Source organism: Cydia splendana, chromosome 5 (assembly GCF_910591565.1).
Source record: "Cydia splendana chromosome 5, ilCydSple1.2, whole genome shotgun sequence".
NCBI classification, from domain to species: domain Eukaryota; kingdom Metazoa; phylum Arthropoda; class Insecta; order Lepidoptera; family Tortricidae; genus Cydia; species Cydia splendana.
The window spans coordinates 22,522,323-22,544,151 of NC_085964.1; the positions used below are offsets into that span (position 1 = coordinate 22,522,323).

At 37.0% G+C, this 21,829-nt stretch overlaps 1 protein-coding gene across 3 annotated transcripts in view; it reads left to right on the forward strand.

Moving 5' to 3' along the window:
- Positions 1-21,829, forward strand: part of LOC134790909 (uncharacterized) — a 108,955-nt gene that overhangs the window by 60,830 nt on the left and 26,296 nt on the right. For all 3 annotated transcript variants that reach the window (XM_063761906.1, XM_063761908.1, XM_063761907.1), the window contains exon 2: positions 15,251-15,536. In XM_063761906.1, coding sequence (XP_063617976.1) covers positions 15,251-15,536 — 286 coding nt within the window. The remainder of the gene's footprint in view (positions 1-15,250; positions 15,537-21,829) is intronic.

Sequence of the window (21,829 nt, forward strand, 5' to 3'; positions counted from 1 at the left end):
TCGTACAGGTACTAAGTACCAAGTATGAACTAAAACCCAAAATGGCCTAGGGTTTTATTAAAGCAACGGAATAATAATAAAGTAAATCTTCGAACAATGAACTCGGTGAAACCGTGTTCATGGTAATGAAATTCCATTGGTTCCTTGTAAAATATACATAATTAGAGTTAAACAATATATGCCACCATCAAAATGAACATACACAGGTGCTAGTTTTGCTCTATAATATATCTGTAAGTAATTGAACCTAAGGGAAGCAAAATGTCTAAAAAAAAAATATTAATGTGACTGTAACCATGGTCAAATTAAGGCTGTGTATATTGTAGTCAAGGGCTACTGTAGACTATAGTCAAGGCTAAAATCAACTTCCAATTGTAAGCAGGGATTAAAGTTGTTTTCATAACATAAATAATATCATTCATTGTATAAGTAACATTAAGTTGCTAGATTAACAGTACAGTCGATATACCATACTTGAATATAATTGAGGTCAGTACTGTATTCAGCAAGTATTATATTTAAAAAACGGTAATAAAATAATGTATCCAATGCAATTTATAATAATAACGGTCAAATATGTAGGTACCTACATTTTACCCGAGTAATAGAAATCTATTTGCATAGATCATGGTTTGCGTAAATAACATACCAGTACACAAGTAAAACTAAATAGGTTGTGATATCTGGTATGACTTTTTACCTTACTTAACATTGGACCATTTACGTATATTATGAATTGCATTATATCTATATATTATACTATATTACCTATCAAACAGCCAAGTAAAACTGAGGAAATCAGTTGTTGCCAATAAATAATGTACATGTACGAGATGTTATTGGAATATGTTACCTGTATGTTACAATTTTATTGGAAATTCACGAAATAGGTATTAATTGTGTGAAACGTGTACATAGCTTGAACGCTAATGAAAATACCTAGAAAAGTGTAAGCATCCAAAGAAAATATGTATCAATTAAGGTTAAACTCGTAAAATATTTAAACCTCGAGTTATTATCAATTTGAATAAAAGAAAGCAGACTCAAAATTCAAAACTGAAAAAAGGAGAAGGAAAGAGACTGATATTGTAAAAGTAAAACCATAATTGTATTAAAACACTTTATTACGCTAAACAAGTACATAACAATAAGAGAATAGAATAAATGTGTACAAAGGCGAACTCATCCCGTTAAAGGATCTCTTCCAGCTGACCGCTAAGCAACTGAGAGAGATACTAGGAATAGTGTAAATATTCCAAGGTTATATTGTTAAAAAATGTTTATTGTTGAACTGTTGAGAAATGAATATATCCACACCTCGCCGAGTTTCTTCCGCCGGTTCTTCTCGGGTCTGAGGTTAACGCTGTTTTCCGAACCGGTGGTAGTATGTCGGAATTAGAATCTAAATTAACCTAGCAGTTATAAGATAAACAGATGTGCGATGACTGAACTATTGTTGCATGGCTAACGCATAAAATAAAATAAATAAATCATTATAAAAAGGAAGAGATGTGACGTTTATACAATAAAAGTGCAATGCGAACTACCTGCAAGTCGACATTCTGTTGTCAACTGTCACGGCGTACAGGCGGGTCGCGGAGCACACCTGACTGACCAACTGAGTTTTATTTATCACCTTGTAATACAACAGAATCTAGACGTCACAACTACTATGAAGCATGTTTCATTCAGTACCATTTTCAGGTAGGCCTCTTTTAAATACGAACCGTAAAATCAGGTAACTTATATCAAGACACTACACTAACTATATCAGATTTAACACTATAGTCCTTACGTACAACTATGATCCAGTTTTTAACGTTGACTCTTAACGAGCCTTTATGATTAAACTTGTACTCGTTACATTTATTTTCGAGCTTAGATACACTAATGCTCTTTCTATATACTCAACATAAATTGAAAAATACTTATACATATTTTACTAGAACTTGAATTTGGACCATAGATAGTTGTAAGTCATGGACTAAAGTTACCTGAGAATATTACGGAATTGGTTTTCATAATATTACGTTTACGCGCTTAGTTAACTAAAGAAAGAACGGTTAGCACGCAGTTAGCACGAGATAAAAACAGGCGAGTCTATGAACGATATTCTTCGTGGCGACCTTTCTTTACCTACTGAATGAAGTTGTAGAATGAGTTGGGTTTATTGTGGTTGATGGAATTATTTTGTTGTGAATTGGGCCGTTGTCTAGACCAGGGTTCGGCACCATTTGAAGGCAAGATCCAGTAGAATTAGTTTAGGATTGTCAAAGAGTCCCAAGAATTGATTTGACTGATCTAAGTTCTCCAATTGTTCATTGTTTGGATGTGTTGAAGAGCTAGACTTCTAGGTCTAAAGTGCTGCATGCCGCTCGCTAGAGTTCGAACCCCAGGGACTGGACAACAAAATTACAGGTTTAGAATAAATTGCCCAAAATAATAAGAAATTTAGAATAAAATAACCTTTTCATATCGAAAATCACTGATTTCTAGACCATAGAAACACTGAAGGGTTACCGCGAACATCGAAAAATCATGTTCTTAACATGTTTCTTACGTCGGTACTCGGTAGTAAAAACCACAGTTAATATGTACTTAGTTAATTAAATTGAATCGCTTTGCTAATTAAGTTGGCCGGTAATAGTTGTTTTATATACATACAATTTATGTAATAATACATGTGAGCCGGAACACATAATTACCTTGAACACGTGTATACTTACTCGTATTGTTTTGTTAGTTACGGCACTACGGTATATATTTGAAGTAAAGCATTTAATAAAAAGTTATGTTAAAATATTGTTAGCAAATTTAGCTAATCCACTTTCGCTAATTGACATTTGCGCACATACTTTATAATATGCTTAATTAATTGATTGCCAATCAGTGCAGGGAGCGCTGGTGGCCTAGCGGTAAGAGCGTGCGACTTTCAATCCGGAGGTCGCGGGTTCAAACCCCGGCTCGTACCAATGAGTTTTTCGGAACTTATGTACGAAATATCATTTGATATTTGCCAGTCGCTTTTCGGTGAAGGAAAACATCGTGAGGAAACCGGACTAATTCCCAATAAGGCCTAGTTTCCCCTCTGGGTTGGAAGGTCAGATGGCAGTCGCTTTCGTAAAAACTAGTGCCTACGTCAAATCATGGGATTAGTTGTCAAGCGGACCCCAGGCTCCCATGAGCCGTGGCAAAAATGCCGGGATAACGCGAGGAAGAAGGAGGAGAATCAGTGCAGGGAGGTATGGAAGAGAAAGACATGCTGCGTCGACCCCAAGTGAATGGGACAAGGGAAAACTATTATATAATCTGTACCAAGGGCAAGAGAGTGTCAGGGTGATGATATTGAATGGTAAAGTTCGCAGTGTACGGATAGTCGACTTAATAATATTTACTTAGTTTATGTTGTTTCTGACTTCTGACATACCATACCAATCATACCGATGTAATGCTCAGGTTACTTTATGGTGAATAAAATTAAAATTTAATTTGTCGAAGATAGCTTGCTTCGCATGTACCCCTTGGGGCGCGGGCGCACAAACTCAAGATTACTGATGTATAGAATCTCACCATCTGAATAAAATAAGGATAAACGCGCAAACTTTAATGAAGATGGCGCTGCAATCGCTTAAAAAAGCATGTCCGAAGAACCAAACCAAATCCAAAGAACCACACCAAAGATTAAGGTATTTTTTTTTGGATTCTTGGCAGATGAATTTACAAGCTATCGGTTTATAACCTCATTGGCATATCACTTTTTACATGCGGCCTGAGCGCATCTTGCTCGCTCCAATAAATAACTAAGACGAGCGAAATGTGCTGCGGGCGACACGAAAATAAGTCAAATGTAAAGTTCTAATGCCGCTGCCGCACTGCAGCGAGCGGAAGTGTCAGTGGCCACAAGATGGCCGCTATCGCATTAATACAATTTTAATGTGTCCGCTATCTGTGAGGCCCAAATCACTTCGTAATCGTTGTAGGTCAACGACGCACCTGCTGTTTGAGCTTGTGGTATTGTCACAAAAGGAACTTGATCTTATGGTTTAGTTTACTGACAACATCTACTTTCCTGACAATGTCGGGTGTTGAGACTAGGGCTTGCAATTCGAATATGTCGAATATTCGACCTGTTTTGATATTCGAATATTCGGCCGTTCAGGTTTCGAATATTCGAATATTTTTTATTACTAGGTAAAATCTATTTTCATCCGCTATAGTTACAGTTTCTGTGTGTTTTGCCGGGTATTAACAGTGAATGAGGAACGGTAGGTACCCATATACGAAGGAAATAATGTTTTTACTGTATTCCTCTCAATAGGCTTCGTGAATACAGTTAAACCTAACTCAATTTCAAAGAAAACGAAATCTAAAAGTATGTTTTATTACGGTGCGGCTAATGCTTTTTCTAGGTACAAGTAACGTTACGTAAGTTTTAAGATAAAGGGTCATTCTGTTTATTGAGTACAAGCGTACCTTAAGCGAATATTCGAAGTCTAAACCTTGCCCTTTATCACAATTCACAAATTTGATCATACCAAACCTACCGAACTAGGTAATCTAACCATGCACCTTTAGCTAACGAATAATCCAGCCCGTAGTCAGCCAACTTTTTCCCATAAATATTCCAATACCAATTATATAACTTATATAATAGCCGACCATTAGGAATCAAAACTAAACTTGCCAAGACAAATAAAGTCAATAAAGATTCAAAATACAATTGAATTAAAGGCCATTTTACAGGCCCCTTAATGACTAGAAGTTAATTTAAATCAGAAAATGATTAGTGATTATCTACTAAAATCTTTTCTCTCTTACATACGTGTTTGGATGGTTAAAGTTATATTAATTCAATTCACGCAACGGCGCATTTAGTATAGTATTATATAGTATTTATAGTAGGATGATAAAATCTAGTCGATTAAGTGGAAGTTTCTGCAAAATATTATTAATTTTAGCAATATGTGAAAAAAGCTTTTGAATAAAACGATAATAAACCGATTTTCGTTCCTTTTCTTATTTTTTTTTAATATTCGAATAATTATTCGAATATTCGAATATCCCGTCAGAAAAAGTCGAATATACGAATACTTGAAAGTTTCGAATATTTGCAAGCCCTAGTTGAGACTGACGAAAAGTTAGGAAGACGATCGTGCAATAAAACCTAGCTGAATTGTTGCTTAGAGACTTTTTTGAGAACTGATTTAGAAATCTATTAATACAAATATTACGTGCTTTAGAAGAGCTAATGGATCCTCTTCTTAAGAGTCCGTCTAATTTAACTTTGCACCGACTCTGACAGAGTGTATATAAGTATAAAATATCTGGGAGACCGAGCTTTGCTCGGAAAACATATAAGAACTCAAAAATGCGCGTTTTCCCAAAGATAAGACAGCTAGATCTAGGTTTCGCCCCCGAAAACCCCCATACAGCAAATTTCATCGAAATCGTTAGAGCCGTTTCCGAGACCCCCGAAATATATATATAAATAAACAAGAATTGCTCGTTTAAAGGTATTAGATTAGATAGATAGATAGATAAACGTCAAATTTTTATAGTGATTTGAGGTTAATAATGACAATTCCATACTATCATTGTAGTCACAGTAAGATTGGTCAGATCGTAGTAAAGTAATTAAGAATTGTAAGAAATATGTGGTGGTAATCGACATACGTCTTGGAGCGTCATCTGACCACGCAGCAAGCTCGTGGCAATCGATTTGATTACACAAGAGTCGTTAGTCTATCGTGGAGTAGCCGGATATTAGACTACTATATCTTTTATACCTAGTGTTATTACAGCCGCTCACGTGTCGTTCTTTGCCAAATGATATTATTTCAAATGAAGGAATTGAGAAATTAATAACTTCAAGCTCGTTAGAATCCACAATGAAAGGAAAGTCACACCATGACTATTGACTCTACCCGGTAGAGCACAATAAAATTAAGATCAACAACTCTATGGCACATCAGTTTGAACACTTGGAATAAGTACTTACATACAATTGAATGGGTTTCTCAGTGTATCATAGGGTTTGATTTATTCGATCGTTCCCTCATGACTGAGGATCGTAGAACCGAGAATTTTGAGAAAGATGAGTTCTTTAATTGATAAATCCATCTGGTAAGAGATTTGCATCTACGGTTGCCTTCAGTATTCGCACTGTCAACATTTCTAGGCTCTCAGTGGTAGCTTTTGTATTTTTTATTAATGAGGAGTGTGATGCAGAAAATAAATCCCTGAATATAAATACCTTTAGAAATATGAAACTACTTATCTCCTCCAAAGTGGGCCTGCAATCTTACAACTAAATCTTAAAACTATACTACAACAAGGAATCCAGGGAAAATGATCATCCGGACGAACACGTAACTCATGGCTCAAAAATCTTCGAACATGGACCAAACAGAGCACATGCTCATTTTTCCGCGCAGATATGTCTAAAGTCCGCACCTATAGCCCTCGTGATAGCCGACCTCTGGTAGGAGATGTCACTGTTAGAAGAAGAAGAAGAAGATACTACAAGAAAAAGATTGAACCCTTAATTTTTAAATTAGATTCAATATAAACCTCAATCGTGAGTGATAAGCAATAGAGCAAAGGTAAACAGCCCAAACCGACTAGTTACGTAAACATAGAACTGTGTCACGGAGAACGCACCGATAACGCAGAACGAACGATACGGGCGGATTATACTTATCGGCCTGCAGCTTGTACTTCGTCAAGCTCAAGACAGACAGAAAGGTCACATTTATGTCTTGGGAGTTACTTAAGATATGTTTGCGGTAGTCCCATAGGCTAATCTCTGGCGATCGCCGGGAGTCCTTCCTACAATACGAATCACAATATTTACCATTTTCACTGCAGCGTTGTCGATACAACCAATTAATGTAGTTATGTATATGAGGAAGGATGCTGTAATACTTCTTCGTTAAGTCAGACATAGACAGGCGCTTTATGATGAGGGAATAATAGCTAAATTGAAATTAAATATGAATGAACTTATACTCATCGAGACAATTCTAGCAACCCCAAACACAAGTAGTTTGCGTTTTTTTATCCCAGGGTTCCCATGGCCATGTTAAAGTTGTTTGTTTGTCTCAATTTACGCATCTTATTTGATCACGCACGAGCTCAAACAGTGTGACGAATCTAGTTTCTTGTAAAAAAGAATGGCTATTTGTAAACACGCCTTTAAGAGATTAACACACCTTTGTGTACTTTGTTTTCCTTAACTTTTAAATGTCTTCTATATTTTAATTGAACACAGTTGCGCTTATTAGATTTGTGGTACTTATTCTTTTTTGGGAATTGTGAGATCTTCATGATTAAAATTTTAAATGATAATCTATTAGGTCCTGTCCAATTGATTCACTGACAACCCAACCCATAAAAAACATCATGGGACACCTTGACGAACGTGACGAGCAACGTGTGCTAAATCTTAAAATGGCAGGAATCGGAAAGGAAACGGCAATCGAAAGGATTCATAGACAATATCTCAACTATTCTTCATAATAAACAATCTAACCCGCCTGCAAGACTGCACATTCTCGGAAAGCTTACTTGAAATCGATTCGTCTCTTTGCACACGCGACAGGCGAAAAAATACGATTATAAAAAAAGGTGTTTTCGCACCTAATAAGTAGGTATCACATTTAGGAAGCGCTAATAAATAAAGTTTTTAAATAATAAATATTATATCCCTCTCGCGCATGAGAGGAGGATTTTGCCCAGCAGTGGGACGTATATAGGCTGAAATGATGATGATAATAAATACATACTAAACTTTTGAACTATATTTTCAGTTTGTTTAAGGCCTACTACAAGTGAAATACTTACAATAAAATTAAAGTTTTCCTTATGCGCTTTCGTAACATTTGTTATCATATTCGTGGCGCTATTGAGGTCAATGTTTACTCGCCGTGTTTTGATGCGACAGGATGCGTGGCTAGTTGCTAGTGTTACTACTGTCTTCGCATCGGCCACTGACGAACGAATCGAACGAAATAAATGAACTTTCATGGATTCCTTCATCAAAATAAGTTTGCCCGAAAAATCGGATAAGGTTTATTCAACTAAATGCTTTGTCCATAATAAATAACTGTTACACCAGTTACAATTTTGAAATACGAGTAACTTTGAACTGATAGTTGGGAGTTTAAAGTATCTAAATTCTAATGTAGATAAAATGAAGTGTTAATGTTTTTGAAGCTTCAGCCCCATTATATCGGAGTTATCAGGAAGAAGAGTTTGTGTTTATCTTTATTACCAATAAATAAATATGTCGGTTGTTATGCCGATGTACCCTTATCTCGTATGAATGGATTACAAACAAGTTTTCACAATAATATTGTTCAATGTGTTTACTGAATGGGAAGTATGATTCTTTTACATAACACGACGCTTTATTGTTTCGAATCCTTCGAATCAATTGCTTACATCAAACAGGTTAAAGTTTATTTGCAGAAATTCATGTTATTTCCCTGTACCTAATAATTTAACTTTAGGTATACTCATACATGATGATTTTGTTATCTCAGACCAAAGTCATACTGAACAACTTTTACTATGGGCCAACCCTGAAATCGCGAAATAATCTGCTGTCTCATAACATTTCGGCCAGTGTTTTCTATAGACCAGCTGATTTTCCGACCGTCGGCAAAAATGAAGAGTAGCAAGATGTCCGGTTTACCTTTACCAACGAAACGATATAAACGCGGTGGCGGTGGCACCAACTTTACCGGAGTGAACTAGTTTCCTAATGTGCCCGAAACGGGGCTCTTTCGTGTCACGTGTCCGTCCACGCTGCGCCTGCGACTAGGTAGGACTAGGTATAGATCACTGACGCTACTAGATAGAGTATGGTTGTCTATGATTTGTGAGTAAATACCGGTGTCCATCCGATGAAGTATTGAGAAGACCGACGAGGTCAGTGTTCAACATCACCAGCGGCGATGATTGGCTTAGCTGGTATAATAAACTTCCATCTATTATCCACTATCTACTTAATTGTTCTTCTTGAAATTGCAAGGAATCGGTGCACTTATACGCTGATTCTCCAAAAGGTCGGTGGTAAAAACAAAAGCAACACGAGTTATGTTCGCGGTTTTGAAAATTGGTGCGCGCGAGAATATATACATACAGACGATTAAATGCGGATTCTATGGATTAAATGGGACGCTTTAATTGCAGAGTTGAATGTAAATTACGGCGGTACTGTTTCTGTTGAATCTTGATCTCGGCGACTCCACTACCAACATAGTCCATCTTGTCTTCTAGTGTTTTCTGCGGTTTACTGGCACTTGGCAGTAGATGTAGACGGCTGTGCCGAAATTACGGATATTTCTTTACGTGCGTCCGTTCTACAATTTTATCTGCCATCTTTCATAATAGTATCGCTCGTGGCGACAACGAATCGAACGGACAAAGTCAGATGATTGGACCACAGGATGCGGAGAGTTGTTTCGGGTACATTGCTGCCGGCAAGGGTTGTCATTCGACGCAACATGAGATCGTTACAGCTACATTTAGGACAAAAGTAGTTGCAGACTACGATCTTAAAGACTAAGAAAGTTTAGTACCTACTTGTTGGTTTCAGGTGGCTTTAACAAAATGTCGCTTACTTCGTCCAAAGCCTGATGACGTTCTAATTTTGCGAGTTCATACATTGCCTGATCACCTTTCGTGATAGGTGCAACGATAGATTTAATTCGATTTGGTCGCGCTATATTGGTGGAATACGAATGTAAGTCACGAATAGTCGCGATACCTAAGAGCTCCAAACTACAGGTACGAAATCGTTTTCGGTTGTTTCGAAAACTGAAGACATGTTTTTCGAAAGCTGGGTGTCACCACTTTTGGGCTCGTAATTAAAACATGAAGATTCGTTTGAGATCGAGTTTTATTATCAACGAGACAATGACATGTCGAACAGACTTTTCCAACCGCGCAGACAACCTTGCGCGGTAAGATGCGCAAAAGCTACATATTCTTTTGTTTAAAAACAACACACATATTGAATAATAGTACATTTCGATGCTAGTGCGGAAGGTATGTCATTACTTCACGAGTACCGAGATATCTTGGCACGAGCCGCAGGCGAGTGGCAAGACTCGGGACGAGTGAAGAATGACATTTCCGCACGTGTATCGAACGACATTTTTTAATACAGTTGCGAAAAAATAAGTAAAATATTGTTAATCGTACACTAAACCAAAGTGGTAACAGTGACAGCTCGCTTAGACGTCGTCTTTAAGTATATTATATCTATGGGCGTTTGGCAGCTATTCCGTTCCATTCAGACAACTTATTAAGAACGGAATTTTCAATATTCAATATTAAAAAATAAACGTGTTATAATGATGAAGAGGTAAGTATTAAAATATGAAATATGTATATTTTTCACATTCTTACATTAACAGTAGGTTTTTCTGCTGATTACGACGTTTAAAGGAAACTAATATTAACACTCATCAATAAGTAGTCGTGAATTGGAACAAGTATAAATTTAAAAAAATTGGAAAAGTAAAAAGCACTAGTTCGAGATAACCAACTTTCCGCACGCTAAACAGCTACGTAAAGTAGCACTTTTTGAGCAACTGTATTAAAAAAAAAAATATAGGCTTATTCTGAAAAAAGGGGTACGCATCTGCGCAATACTTTCGACCAAGGCTGTATTTAGAGTAGCTCTGTCATCGGTGGATTTGACCTCACCAAATGATAAGCGGCATGCATCATTCATGAGTTATATAACTTGTTGTTAGCATGGAGGATTAGCATAGGTGGATGCACCTGTTAGATCATAATATCCATAAGGGAAATCGGTTTTATACGCAATGATGTACTTCAAGTTGACTTTGTTATTACGAAACGAGATTTTTTTAAGTGTTCTGTGATTTGGTTGATTTTAATAGAAATGCTGTTTGTGCAGATCATGTTTAGATACTGACTTTACTTAATTTTCTTGTATGGCCTTTGGTAATGATGATTTTTATCCTTTCTTACTTGTGTGGCTGGCAGCAGAAATAGACAGATTATAGGGAGTCACTGTCTAATACAGGTACCTGGGGTTTGATAGAAACATTCGTCCAGTGGCGGATTTGCAGTCATTGCCGCCCTAGGCCCAGGCCTTGTAGCCGCCCCTTTCTTAGCACCCATGATGGCTGCTGAGAAAGGGGCTACATTTGCCACATTGACTACATTTTGAGTTATTTCTTGTTATCAACATTTTTCGTCACAATTTGCCGCCCCTAAATATCTTGCCGCCCTAGGCCCGGGCCTACTGGGCCTTAGGGCAAATCCGCCACTGTATTCGTCTCCCTGTGTCGGAAACTATTTTATATAGGCTAACTATTACATTTTATAGTGACGTAGCGTTCTATAAGGAACCCATTCGGCGGACCGAAGCACGAACAATTGATGCGTGCTTTCTTTGAGATCTGAAGGACATACAGTCCCATTGCTAGCAAGAGGCAATGTACCTTAGAACGTCCCAACAGTTAAAGTAGACGATATTAGCGAGTGCATTAAGTTAAGACCCCCCTCTAGTTAGTGTAAGCCACGGAAAGGCATCGCAGGGATGTCTAGTAGCCGATAGTGGGGTCGCGCGTGCATCGAACCGTGCTTATCAAGCCAATGCATTCCCAATGCATTCACTTACAGACTAGGCTGAACCAATGGAACTAAGTACACGAGATCCACAAATCTGCATGAATGATTTGCAGAAATATGAACCTTTTGAACTGCAGTTACATATTACATTCCCTATATACATATTAAACGTCCCGCGGGTCGCGTTCTTCAAAATCCCAAACAAAAATAGACATAACGCGAACGCACGTCACGTTATCGAATGAAATTTACACTATTAGGGATTCTGCTCGCAACAGTCGCAACCATCAACTATGTCATTCAAATATTTGACATGTGGGCCAGAGTCATATGTAGAAATTGAGAGGATTCAAATTCGTTTGAATCTAGTATAACGCGCCCTAGATATAATAGTATACTTAGTATAATTATTTCTTTTCCGTTCCCTCATTGCTGAGGATCGTGACCACATGTATACATATATGTCTCCGTTTTGTGCGGTCATAAGCCGTCTGCCGCCACCCGACCTCTTCATAGCGTTCGACCAAGATAGATTAGTAATACGTACCTACTGGTTTTCTTAAGAGTTGGACTAACTTGCACTGGATATGAAATAGTTCGGCTTGAAGCAATAGGGCAGACGGTAAAAACATATTGTGTTAGTGTAAAGTATTCCTTATTTCATAGCAATTATGTTGGATACTTGTTTGGTAAAATCTTTGTACCTACAGAAATAAACAAGTGAAGTAAGGAAACCTATGCTCAAGTTGCATGTGAATTTCATTTCACAAACAAACTTACTGGATTTATAGTTTGACTCGGTCATTCCACTTTTTAGGGTTCCGTACCCAAAGGGTAAAACGGGACCCTATTACTAAGACTTCGCTGTCCGTCCATCCGTCCGTCCGTCCGTCCGTCCGTCCGTCCGTCCGTCCGTCTGTCACCAGGCTGTATCTCACGAACCGTGATAGCTAGACAGTTGAAATTTTCACAGATGATGTATTTCTGTTGCCGCTATAACAACAAATACTAAAAACAGAATAAAATAAAGATTTAAATGGGGCTCCCATACAACAAACGTGATTTTTGACCAAAGTTAAGCAACGTCGGGAGTGGTCAGTATTTGGATGGGTGACCGTTTTTTTTTTTTGCTTTTTTTTTGTTTTTTTTTTTTTGCATTATGGTACGGAACCCTTCGTGCGCGAGTCCGACTCGCACTTGCCCGGTTTTTTTTATATTGAAAACTTGCCTAACTTGTATACATAAATATGTAGTATTTTATGCAACAGTTACATAATTAAGGTTCTTTTAATTGGGAGTCGTCATTACATAACGAAGCGTTGTCAAATTTTGTAACAGACAGACCCTGCAATAATTTTTAGGCATAAGTAGATGTAATGTAGGTAACGGTACTTTACTATTCCTAGGATAGGTATATATGTAATCTAATTTTCATAACTTAGTGCAGTTTCATAGTCTTAGGTAGATGGCCATGACTCCCGATGCAATAAAAATGGCCAACTCAAGTGTGTATTCAGATTACTAATCTATGAGATCTGTCGTCAAGATAACATAATCAATATAAACCGTATTAGTCGACGTTTATGCATTCCCAGTCGCGACATTTTACGACATAACGACGCTATGACTGTTAACGAGCTCTCGGCCTATAAACGAGCTCCCGGACTATAAAACGGAGATGGCTATCTGAAATCACGTCTGAATTACAATGCGATGACGTTCTCGGGGGTGCTAAATTAATAAGTAGCTTGTACAAACACTATAGTCTAGTATTACCTTTAGGTATTTAAATAAAAGTTTACAAACAATTTGTACATTTTCGGGTAGTTCTAACATTTATTGGTTAACCGACCAAATACAAAACCGCCTGGATCTGTCACTGAACGACCTGACATTAACCTACATTATTTGATCGTGTAATGTTTTCATCTACCCTCAACTGGCTTAAGGAGCCATTTGAGGGTAGATTTTGTTTACTTTTATTTAAATACCTAAAGATACAGAGTATAACAACTACCTAGAGGCATGTTCTGGTTGTAATTTCTTGATATCAAACGGTTAATGGACCGACTTATTGTACAATATATATATAGATTTACAAAAATAAATTGTTTTTGTTTTGTAGGTAAATTGTAATAATTTGTAGGTAAATTGTAATAAGAAAAGATATCTGGGGGCACTGCCGTGCCCCCGCCAAGTCGAGCGCGAAGCAAACACTGCCGTACCATCCTTTACTGGAACCATTTCGCCGCATTTTCAGGCCCCTATTTGAGAACCTCTGGATAAGACCTAAGACCTAGGCTCTCTGAAACATGTCGCGCGAGTGACTAAAAACAAGTGAGTCTAAACCGTAAAATTATTCAATACAAAGTTACTGTTGCAGTTCCTACAAATAGTAGGTAAAGTAAAGGTACACTACGATGATGTACGATGTGAGTATGAATGAAGATATGTTTAGTTATGATATGTGTATACATAGTATGGGTATGAGTACCCGAAAAGAAGGACTGCCTACAAAAAGAGATGAGATCCCATCAAAAACATTACATGTAAAAAGGTGCAAGTCTCGCAACGTTTTTCCTACAAAAAAGTTTTGAGATGTAATGCTAAACCAAGTCGGTTATTTTAATCAGTGCCAGGGGGTGTTAAAACCGTATCAATAAGATATCTTTAATTTGTAATACATATAATGACTTGGCAATCGCACATAATGCTTTACTCGTAAATATGTGTAATGCTCAAACTGCAATTAGCGCTAGCGTTATGTTCAATTAGAATTATTTTTAATAGGTGACGATGATCCTTTTGTCATTATGCAGCCGTGCGATGGCCAAGTCATTATACGTATTACAAATTAAAGTTATCTTATTGATACGGTTTTAACACCCCCTGGCACTGATTAAAATAACCGACTTCGTTTCGCATTACATCTCAAAACTTTTTTGTAGTAAAAGCGTTGCGAGATTTGCAACTTTTTACATGTAATGTTTTTGATGGGATCCAAATTATACAAATGGTTAGAAAACCTATAAAGAAAATATCTATTGAAAAATATGCGAATGCTATAATGGGAAAATATGCGTAGGTATGGCTAGAAATGCTTTCAGGAGTTATTAAGGAAAAATAAAGTGGTAAAAATTGCGAATGACAGAAATTGCAACTTAGAAAAACTGAATATACAGTAGGTACACTATGAGTTGTCAAGAGTGAACCGTTTGATAACAAGAAATTAATTAAGAATTATTGAAGAATTATTAAGTATTGATCACTAGAAACGAACAAAAACACCCTATATCATGTATTATTAGCGATGTGCCTCTGCTTGTGACTTTTTCCTCACAACAAAATTACTTTAAATTAAATATATATATACTTTATTTAATCGTTCATTTTTAAATTACTTATTTATTTCATCTTACGCTAAATATTTTATATTAAACTTCGCTAAACTGTAACTGTAGTTTGATGGAGAAATTAAACGATCTTATAAATTTTGTGACAAGTGGATCTGAATATCTGCATTTTCTAAATTATTGTTCCCAGTAACATCTAACCAACTTATAAATAAGAAACTAACTGATTCAACTATTCTTACTTATACGTAAGGCCAACGCTCACGCTTCTCGTTTGTCGGCAGGCATGAAAATGACGATGTCACCATTGTCATCCTCACCCACAATGAGCGCCCGCGTGCATAGGAAAGTGATGCGCGCGCCGCACAAGCGGCAGCTGCCGGGCAAGATGGCCCACGCAGGCAAGATGGTACACCCGGGCAAGGTGCACCCGGGCAAGCTCGCGCACCTGGGCAAGTTCGGGCGGCTGCACTACTCGCACACGCACGCGCGGCCGCCGGAGCCCTGCGAGAACAGCAACGACAGCGGGCTCGGCCCGGACCACGATCAGAGACATAACACGGTTAACAGGTAAGGTGAGCTTGAGTACTGATACTACTGATGTGCCGTCGCGTCGGAGAGCTTCCAAAATTTGCGATTTACATCGAAATATTTCTAAAATTTTTGCATGAGGATCGAAATATTTCCAAAATGAAACTCCTTTATTTCTTATGATTTTTTTCTGAAATTTTCGAGTGCTCTTGCAACTTTTTGGCAATTTTCCGCAACATGTACATCTGCAAGCTTTAGCAATGTCACAGTCCGCCTCAGAAGTTGCTTTATGTTTGACGAATTTGATTTATTTGACCATACTGTCAAATTTTGGTTTTCTTAATCAGAATCGTTCGCTCAATCGGGGATGAAAAACTGGCTAAGTGTGCGAGTCGGACTCGCGTTGCAAGGGTTTCGTACATTAAGTCCGACTCACGCTTGACTGCACATTTCTAATAGGTTTTCCTGTCATCTATAGGCAAAGAACTATTTTGTGTATTTTTTTCAAAATTTTTGGCCCAGTAGTTTTGGAGATAAAGGGGGGATTTTTTGGCTATTTTCTTAAATAACTTCTAACCTATATATATTTTAAAATTATAATAAAAATATATTTGAAATTCTCAAGATGAGCTCTTTCTCTCAAAATTTTACTTTTTTATTTTCTCATTTACCCCCCAAAAGTGCCCCCCAAGTTTAAAATTCATTTGTTTACGTTACATGTCCATTTTTGGGTCACTAATTTACATATGTGTACCAAATTTCCACTTAATTGGTCCAGTAGTTTCCGAAAAAATAGGCTGTGACAGACGGACAGACAGACAAACAGACAGACAGACGCACGAGTGATCCTATAAGGGTTCCGTTTTTTCCTTTTGAGGTACGGAACCCTAAAAAATTGGTAAATTTTTGTACAGTAGATTAAAACGTTGGCTTGTAAAGATGTTTTTGAACTCTATCGTACTTATAAAAATAAAAAAATAATGACGGATAACATCTAATAACTTCTGAGTCAGACATAATACCGATGCGTGTCGTAAATAATCTCCGAGGAAATATAAAACAACGAGTATGCAACTGCAATTTGAGCTAAAAAGGCCTCAAATTGATAGTTCATAATAATCATAATTCATAACTGGCACGCCCGGTTTTCATATTATATATTTTGTGACTATTCGCGACGTCTATATCTCTGTCTGTGGTAGGAGCTTCGTAGCACGGCTTATTCATTTTAACACTTTCATTGTCTTGGGCCTAATACTGCATATATTAGTGAACGCATATGTGCGTTTTTGGCAGTGTGCTTTAACTCATGGTTTATATATGTCTTTATTAGTTAACTGATTTATGTATACATGTTTAAGCTATAGCTTTACCTAAAAACGTTTTAAAATCACCACGAAGGTTCATACTATTAAAGTCCACCAAATGGCTTACATAAGAAAATTTCCAGAAAAGTATGGAATGATTAACTGTAAGGTCTGTACGGATGTTGGGACACCCATACTAAAACCTGAAAGAGAAATGGAGAGAACTAAAACGTTCACTGTTTTTATTTTAGCAGATTAAAGTAATGCCAAAACTTATATTTGGCCCTGTTAACCTTAATTTCTACATAAGCTATCGATCGTTCTCGTAAGCTTGCAATTAGACGCAACAATTAACGCATAACATATATGCTCTTCGTTAGGGAAAAATATACCTTAATTATATCGATAATAAGATTCCATTTCGTAGAGAAAGGTCTCCATCTCGAATTCTCCACATTATAGTTGCGACATTTCATCTTATTTATTATTCAACATTGCACAAAATTAAATGAAGCCAGAATGAAGTCCGAATACAGAACTGTATTATAATGTGCTTACATTCAAAAGATTGATGGCTGTAATTTAATACAAACATCCAGATAACAAAAATCGATTTTATCAAAAGACGTAACCTATTTTTCTCAGAATATGTATTTGTTAAACATTTATTTGGCCTTATTAAAAGTTATGCGAATAATTTACAATAAAAACATACGCAAAAAAGTTATTATAATAAATAGGACACTGCATCACCCCCTGTATTGTATTGTTGCGTAACCGTATAAAAGCCGAAGTTATTTATAAATAAGTGACCTGACATTCGTATAATTTTACACATTTAGGTTTATACGTAGATGCTTTTGTTACGCAATCGTATACTGATACCAATATCAGTGGTCTGTTTATCGATGTTGTTGGTACCATACACGTATCAACTTCCTTGTTCGATGCTGATCTGATACATATTAGTGATCTGGATCACACTGGTTTCCTTAATATTTTAAGGTGCCGTAGGTTCAGAGAGCCAAGTTTTTGTAAAATCGTACCGCATTTTAGATTTCAATACGGTTTCCAAAAAAATAATAAATAATCTTGAGGATTTTCTCTAGGGATTTCATCGGGTATAATCCTGATTTTTTTGACTTTCACTCGATAGAAAAAAAATCACTAACATGGGTCTAAACGCATTTTAAAAATTTGTAGCAATTTATGCACAAAAGCCAAATATATGAAAATTGCTTCTAAAAATGTGCCATTTAATTATTACTTCGTTTTTTGCTAAACCATAAAACAAATTAAAATTCAAAACATCATATCCGCGGTCCCGAGCACGCACATCCATCGCTCACGCTTACGCTCAGTGATACTCGTGATAGTGAGAGAAAAACAAGAACCTATGGGGCTTTAAAGTGCACAAAATAGCCAAAATTGCGGGTAGCCAAAATAGCCAATGTACGTAATTCCAGACTTAGAGCACTTCCTTACTTTATTGAAGTGGCATAGCCTGCATTAACTACATAATCTATAATAGTTACAGTTACGCTATAACTGCTACTAAGTCACATTGATGTCATATCAGTCCGATGCTTATCGTTATCGATGTTTTGACGGTATGACGGTTGATTATGTTTAGTTTTAAAATTGAAAGAAACAAAACAAATGCAACTCTGTTCCAATAGGGTATTTGACTGTATTTAAATTAAATTATTTCACACAATGCATGAAATAAAGCACCAGATAATTATTAGAAAAACATAGCAGTTGTTTTTAAACAAGTTATTTAATAAATCGGATAGAAATATAAAAAGTAGATGAGTTGACCATGACCTCCGTCATTGCGTAATGTTTCATATATTAAAGTCAATATTAGAAATCGTTTTGACAGTTCTAAAAAAGAAACTGATACCCTATTATGATCTAAATTTCAGCGAACTGAATAAGTGCTATAGCTAGGATGGTGAGCCTAAGGAGGAAAGAATATCAAAAATAGGGGGGTGCAGGTGCACTCTGCTACCGGTACCCATGGGGTAAAGAAAATGCCGCCATATCAACTAACAAACAACAAAGATTCTACTAAAATATAGCGTTAATTTGCTGCTTGTTTACATGCACAACTGAGAAACAAACGTAGATGGGAGAAATTAATTGTTCCTAATGAATAAACATAAAACAAAAGCACCTAATATGCACACGAACAAGATACGCTATCTCAAGGCTATCTTCATTGAGTTCTATCTTATATTTACATCACATTCCAAAAAGAACTATAACACCAAAGATATAAGGTCGATTACTGCTTTGCCTAGTTTACTACGCTGCGTAGACGCATGTGGCGGCGCGTGCTAATTTGTATTTTTGGCACGTTGCCACCGTGACGATACATAAAGTCGTATCTTAGTTCGAAATTCACAGTAACATACGATCTTTTAGTAGTCAGCGCAGTGACTCAGCACTACTGCTTTATCTATGGCTATCTATGTGTTTTACGAGCCTTACTTGAGCATACATATGTGTGAATGTTTATTTCGCGGAAGTTGACCGATATGTAAATAAAGTTAAAACTTGGAATGGGTTCAAAGGCCAAGTATAGACATTAGCCAAGTCTCACACGACCTTATCACTACCTACTGTGTAATCCGTAGCATATAAAATAAAAGTTACTTACAGAATTCTGACTTGACGACAACGTGTCGTGATTAGCGTTGAGCGGGTTAAGTTGATGCACAATAAAAAGAAATCATCTAACATTATGTATTCTTTGATAGTTTAAGTAGTAGTCGTAAAAGAGCGTTATTTTTATTTTTTACTGTCAAATTAGCATACAAGTTTTTCTTTATGCAAATCTATTAATAATAGTTTGATTTTATATTCTTGTAGGTAATTCTAGTCGCTTGAAAATAGACACGACTATAAAAAGCTCGTAAATACCTTATTTCGTTTACGTTTTCTTCGATCCTTTTAGAGGTTTAAAAGAATAAAGCCTTAAGGCGTATCCAGATTAGGCAATATTTCGCCAATCTGATTAAATTGCCCGATCGAATCAGGAGGTGCGGACGCAAACGGCAATTTGGCTCGCTGATTCGATTGCCCGATCAAATCAGGAGGAGCGGACACAAAAATGTCAATTTTCGAAGCTAGTATCTATGGAATGCTAGGATTTGTACGTGCGTTTGTTTATGGTTCTAACATTGGTGATTAAATTGTGTACGTGTGGACGCTAGATGAGATTGGCGCCAATTATTTTCCTAATCAAATCGACCGATTTGATCAGGCCCGTCTGGATACCACTTTATACACATATCATAGCCGAATGTTATTAATGCCGTTTCGTGTATATGTATAAAGTTAGGTCAAATCCGGTTCATAATCCATATTGGTTTTTGCGCGTAAATAAACGAGTAACTTATTCTTCTAAAAAGCGTAAAAGCTACCGTTTTGTATATGATTAACGTCTCGTAATAATATTTCACGTTTACCTATTTTTTTAACCGCCGACACATAAATAGGGGTGTTATATGTTTGACGCCAAGGTCTGTCTGTCTGTGGCATTGTACTCGTAGCTCACCAACGGATGGACCAATTCAGACACGGTTTTTTTATGTGAAAGCCAGTTGCTGTAGTTCTTAGCTATGTTTGATAGAAATCGTCCAGCAGTTTGAAGAGTAGGTATCAGCTCTTTCCCAATATGTTAGGCATTTTTGGCATAAAATTGATTTTTTTGGCATATAGCGTAGGGTTTTTGTTATTTTTAATATCTGACTACAGCAAAAATGAAAGAAAGGGGTCTTTATTTTAGCAGTATGTAATCAGAAATCAGAAATTATTTACTTTGCATTGAAACAGTATAGATATGTTACAATAGGTAGGTACATTGTGTTTCACTTCTTGAACCGACATTTTTTAACGACTTCCAAAATGAAGGAGAGGAGAAATGTCTCGTGTACGCGATTGGCATGTTGGCTACGCACCATGATATTATTCCTACTATAGGTACGTACACGAACTTCGATATACATAAAGGTGGCCACTGACGAGCCTTCCAACAGTCTAAATAGCGTGGCTGCAATCCAAAATCGGTCCGTGAATGTCAAAAACGTACAATGTTTAATATTAGGATGCCGTCCATTTGGATGAATCCATTGTAACGGCATCCATTTGGAAGGCTCGTCAGTGGCGGTAGACATATAGAACTGTCAAGTGCTCATAGGCAACATAGCTCAGTAGCGTCATCTGTGTCGAGGTCTAACAACGCTCACGTGTCAAACGAAGGCTTTTCTCCATCCCTTGTTTATAGCCATCGCGCTTTGCAGTTCCAATTGACCCCATTTGAGAACTAGTTTAGAGGTAAAGCCCGCGTATTGACGTCACGGTGACGTCAAACCACGTCCATTTATCGTTGCGGTTACAATCTTGGCTTGATGATTGAATTAATTTGTTGTCTGCATCGAATTATTAGTAAAGCGGCCAGCGAAAGAAAAGTCTTTTTGAAATTGATTTTCGCTCATGTCGTCTCGGATATGGGTGAATATGGTATCGATGCATTCAGTGTAAATACCCTGAACAAAAATATATGATGACAAGCGCGAAAGTGTGGTGGGGGTAGTTGCTGTGCCGTTATTACAAACCGCCCAACTAGCAAATCTATGTGCTATAAAAGTTGAGAGCACGTTTTTATTTTCGCTTTTTGGTGCTATAAAAGGTGTAAAAACAGTCGAATAAAAGTCCTGTAAGCGTTTACTCAACGCGAAAAGGCGCACTTATACAGACTAAAAGTGTTATAAAAATCGAGTAAGCGCTGTATAAGAAGCAAATCGATGCTGCAAGAGTTGAGTAAAAGTGGATAAAAGCGCTTCTAGTGTTTTAATAGCAACGATAGTGCTTTTATTCGACTATTTGTTCTATAAACATTAGCAATTTACTATTACTCAGTGAAAGTGTTCTATAAAAGCAGCCGCACTGCTTTTTCTCAGCAAAAATGTTTCGTAAAAGTAGCCGAATTGCTTTTACTCGGCATTTTAAATGTGT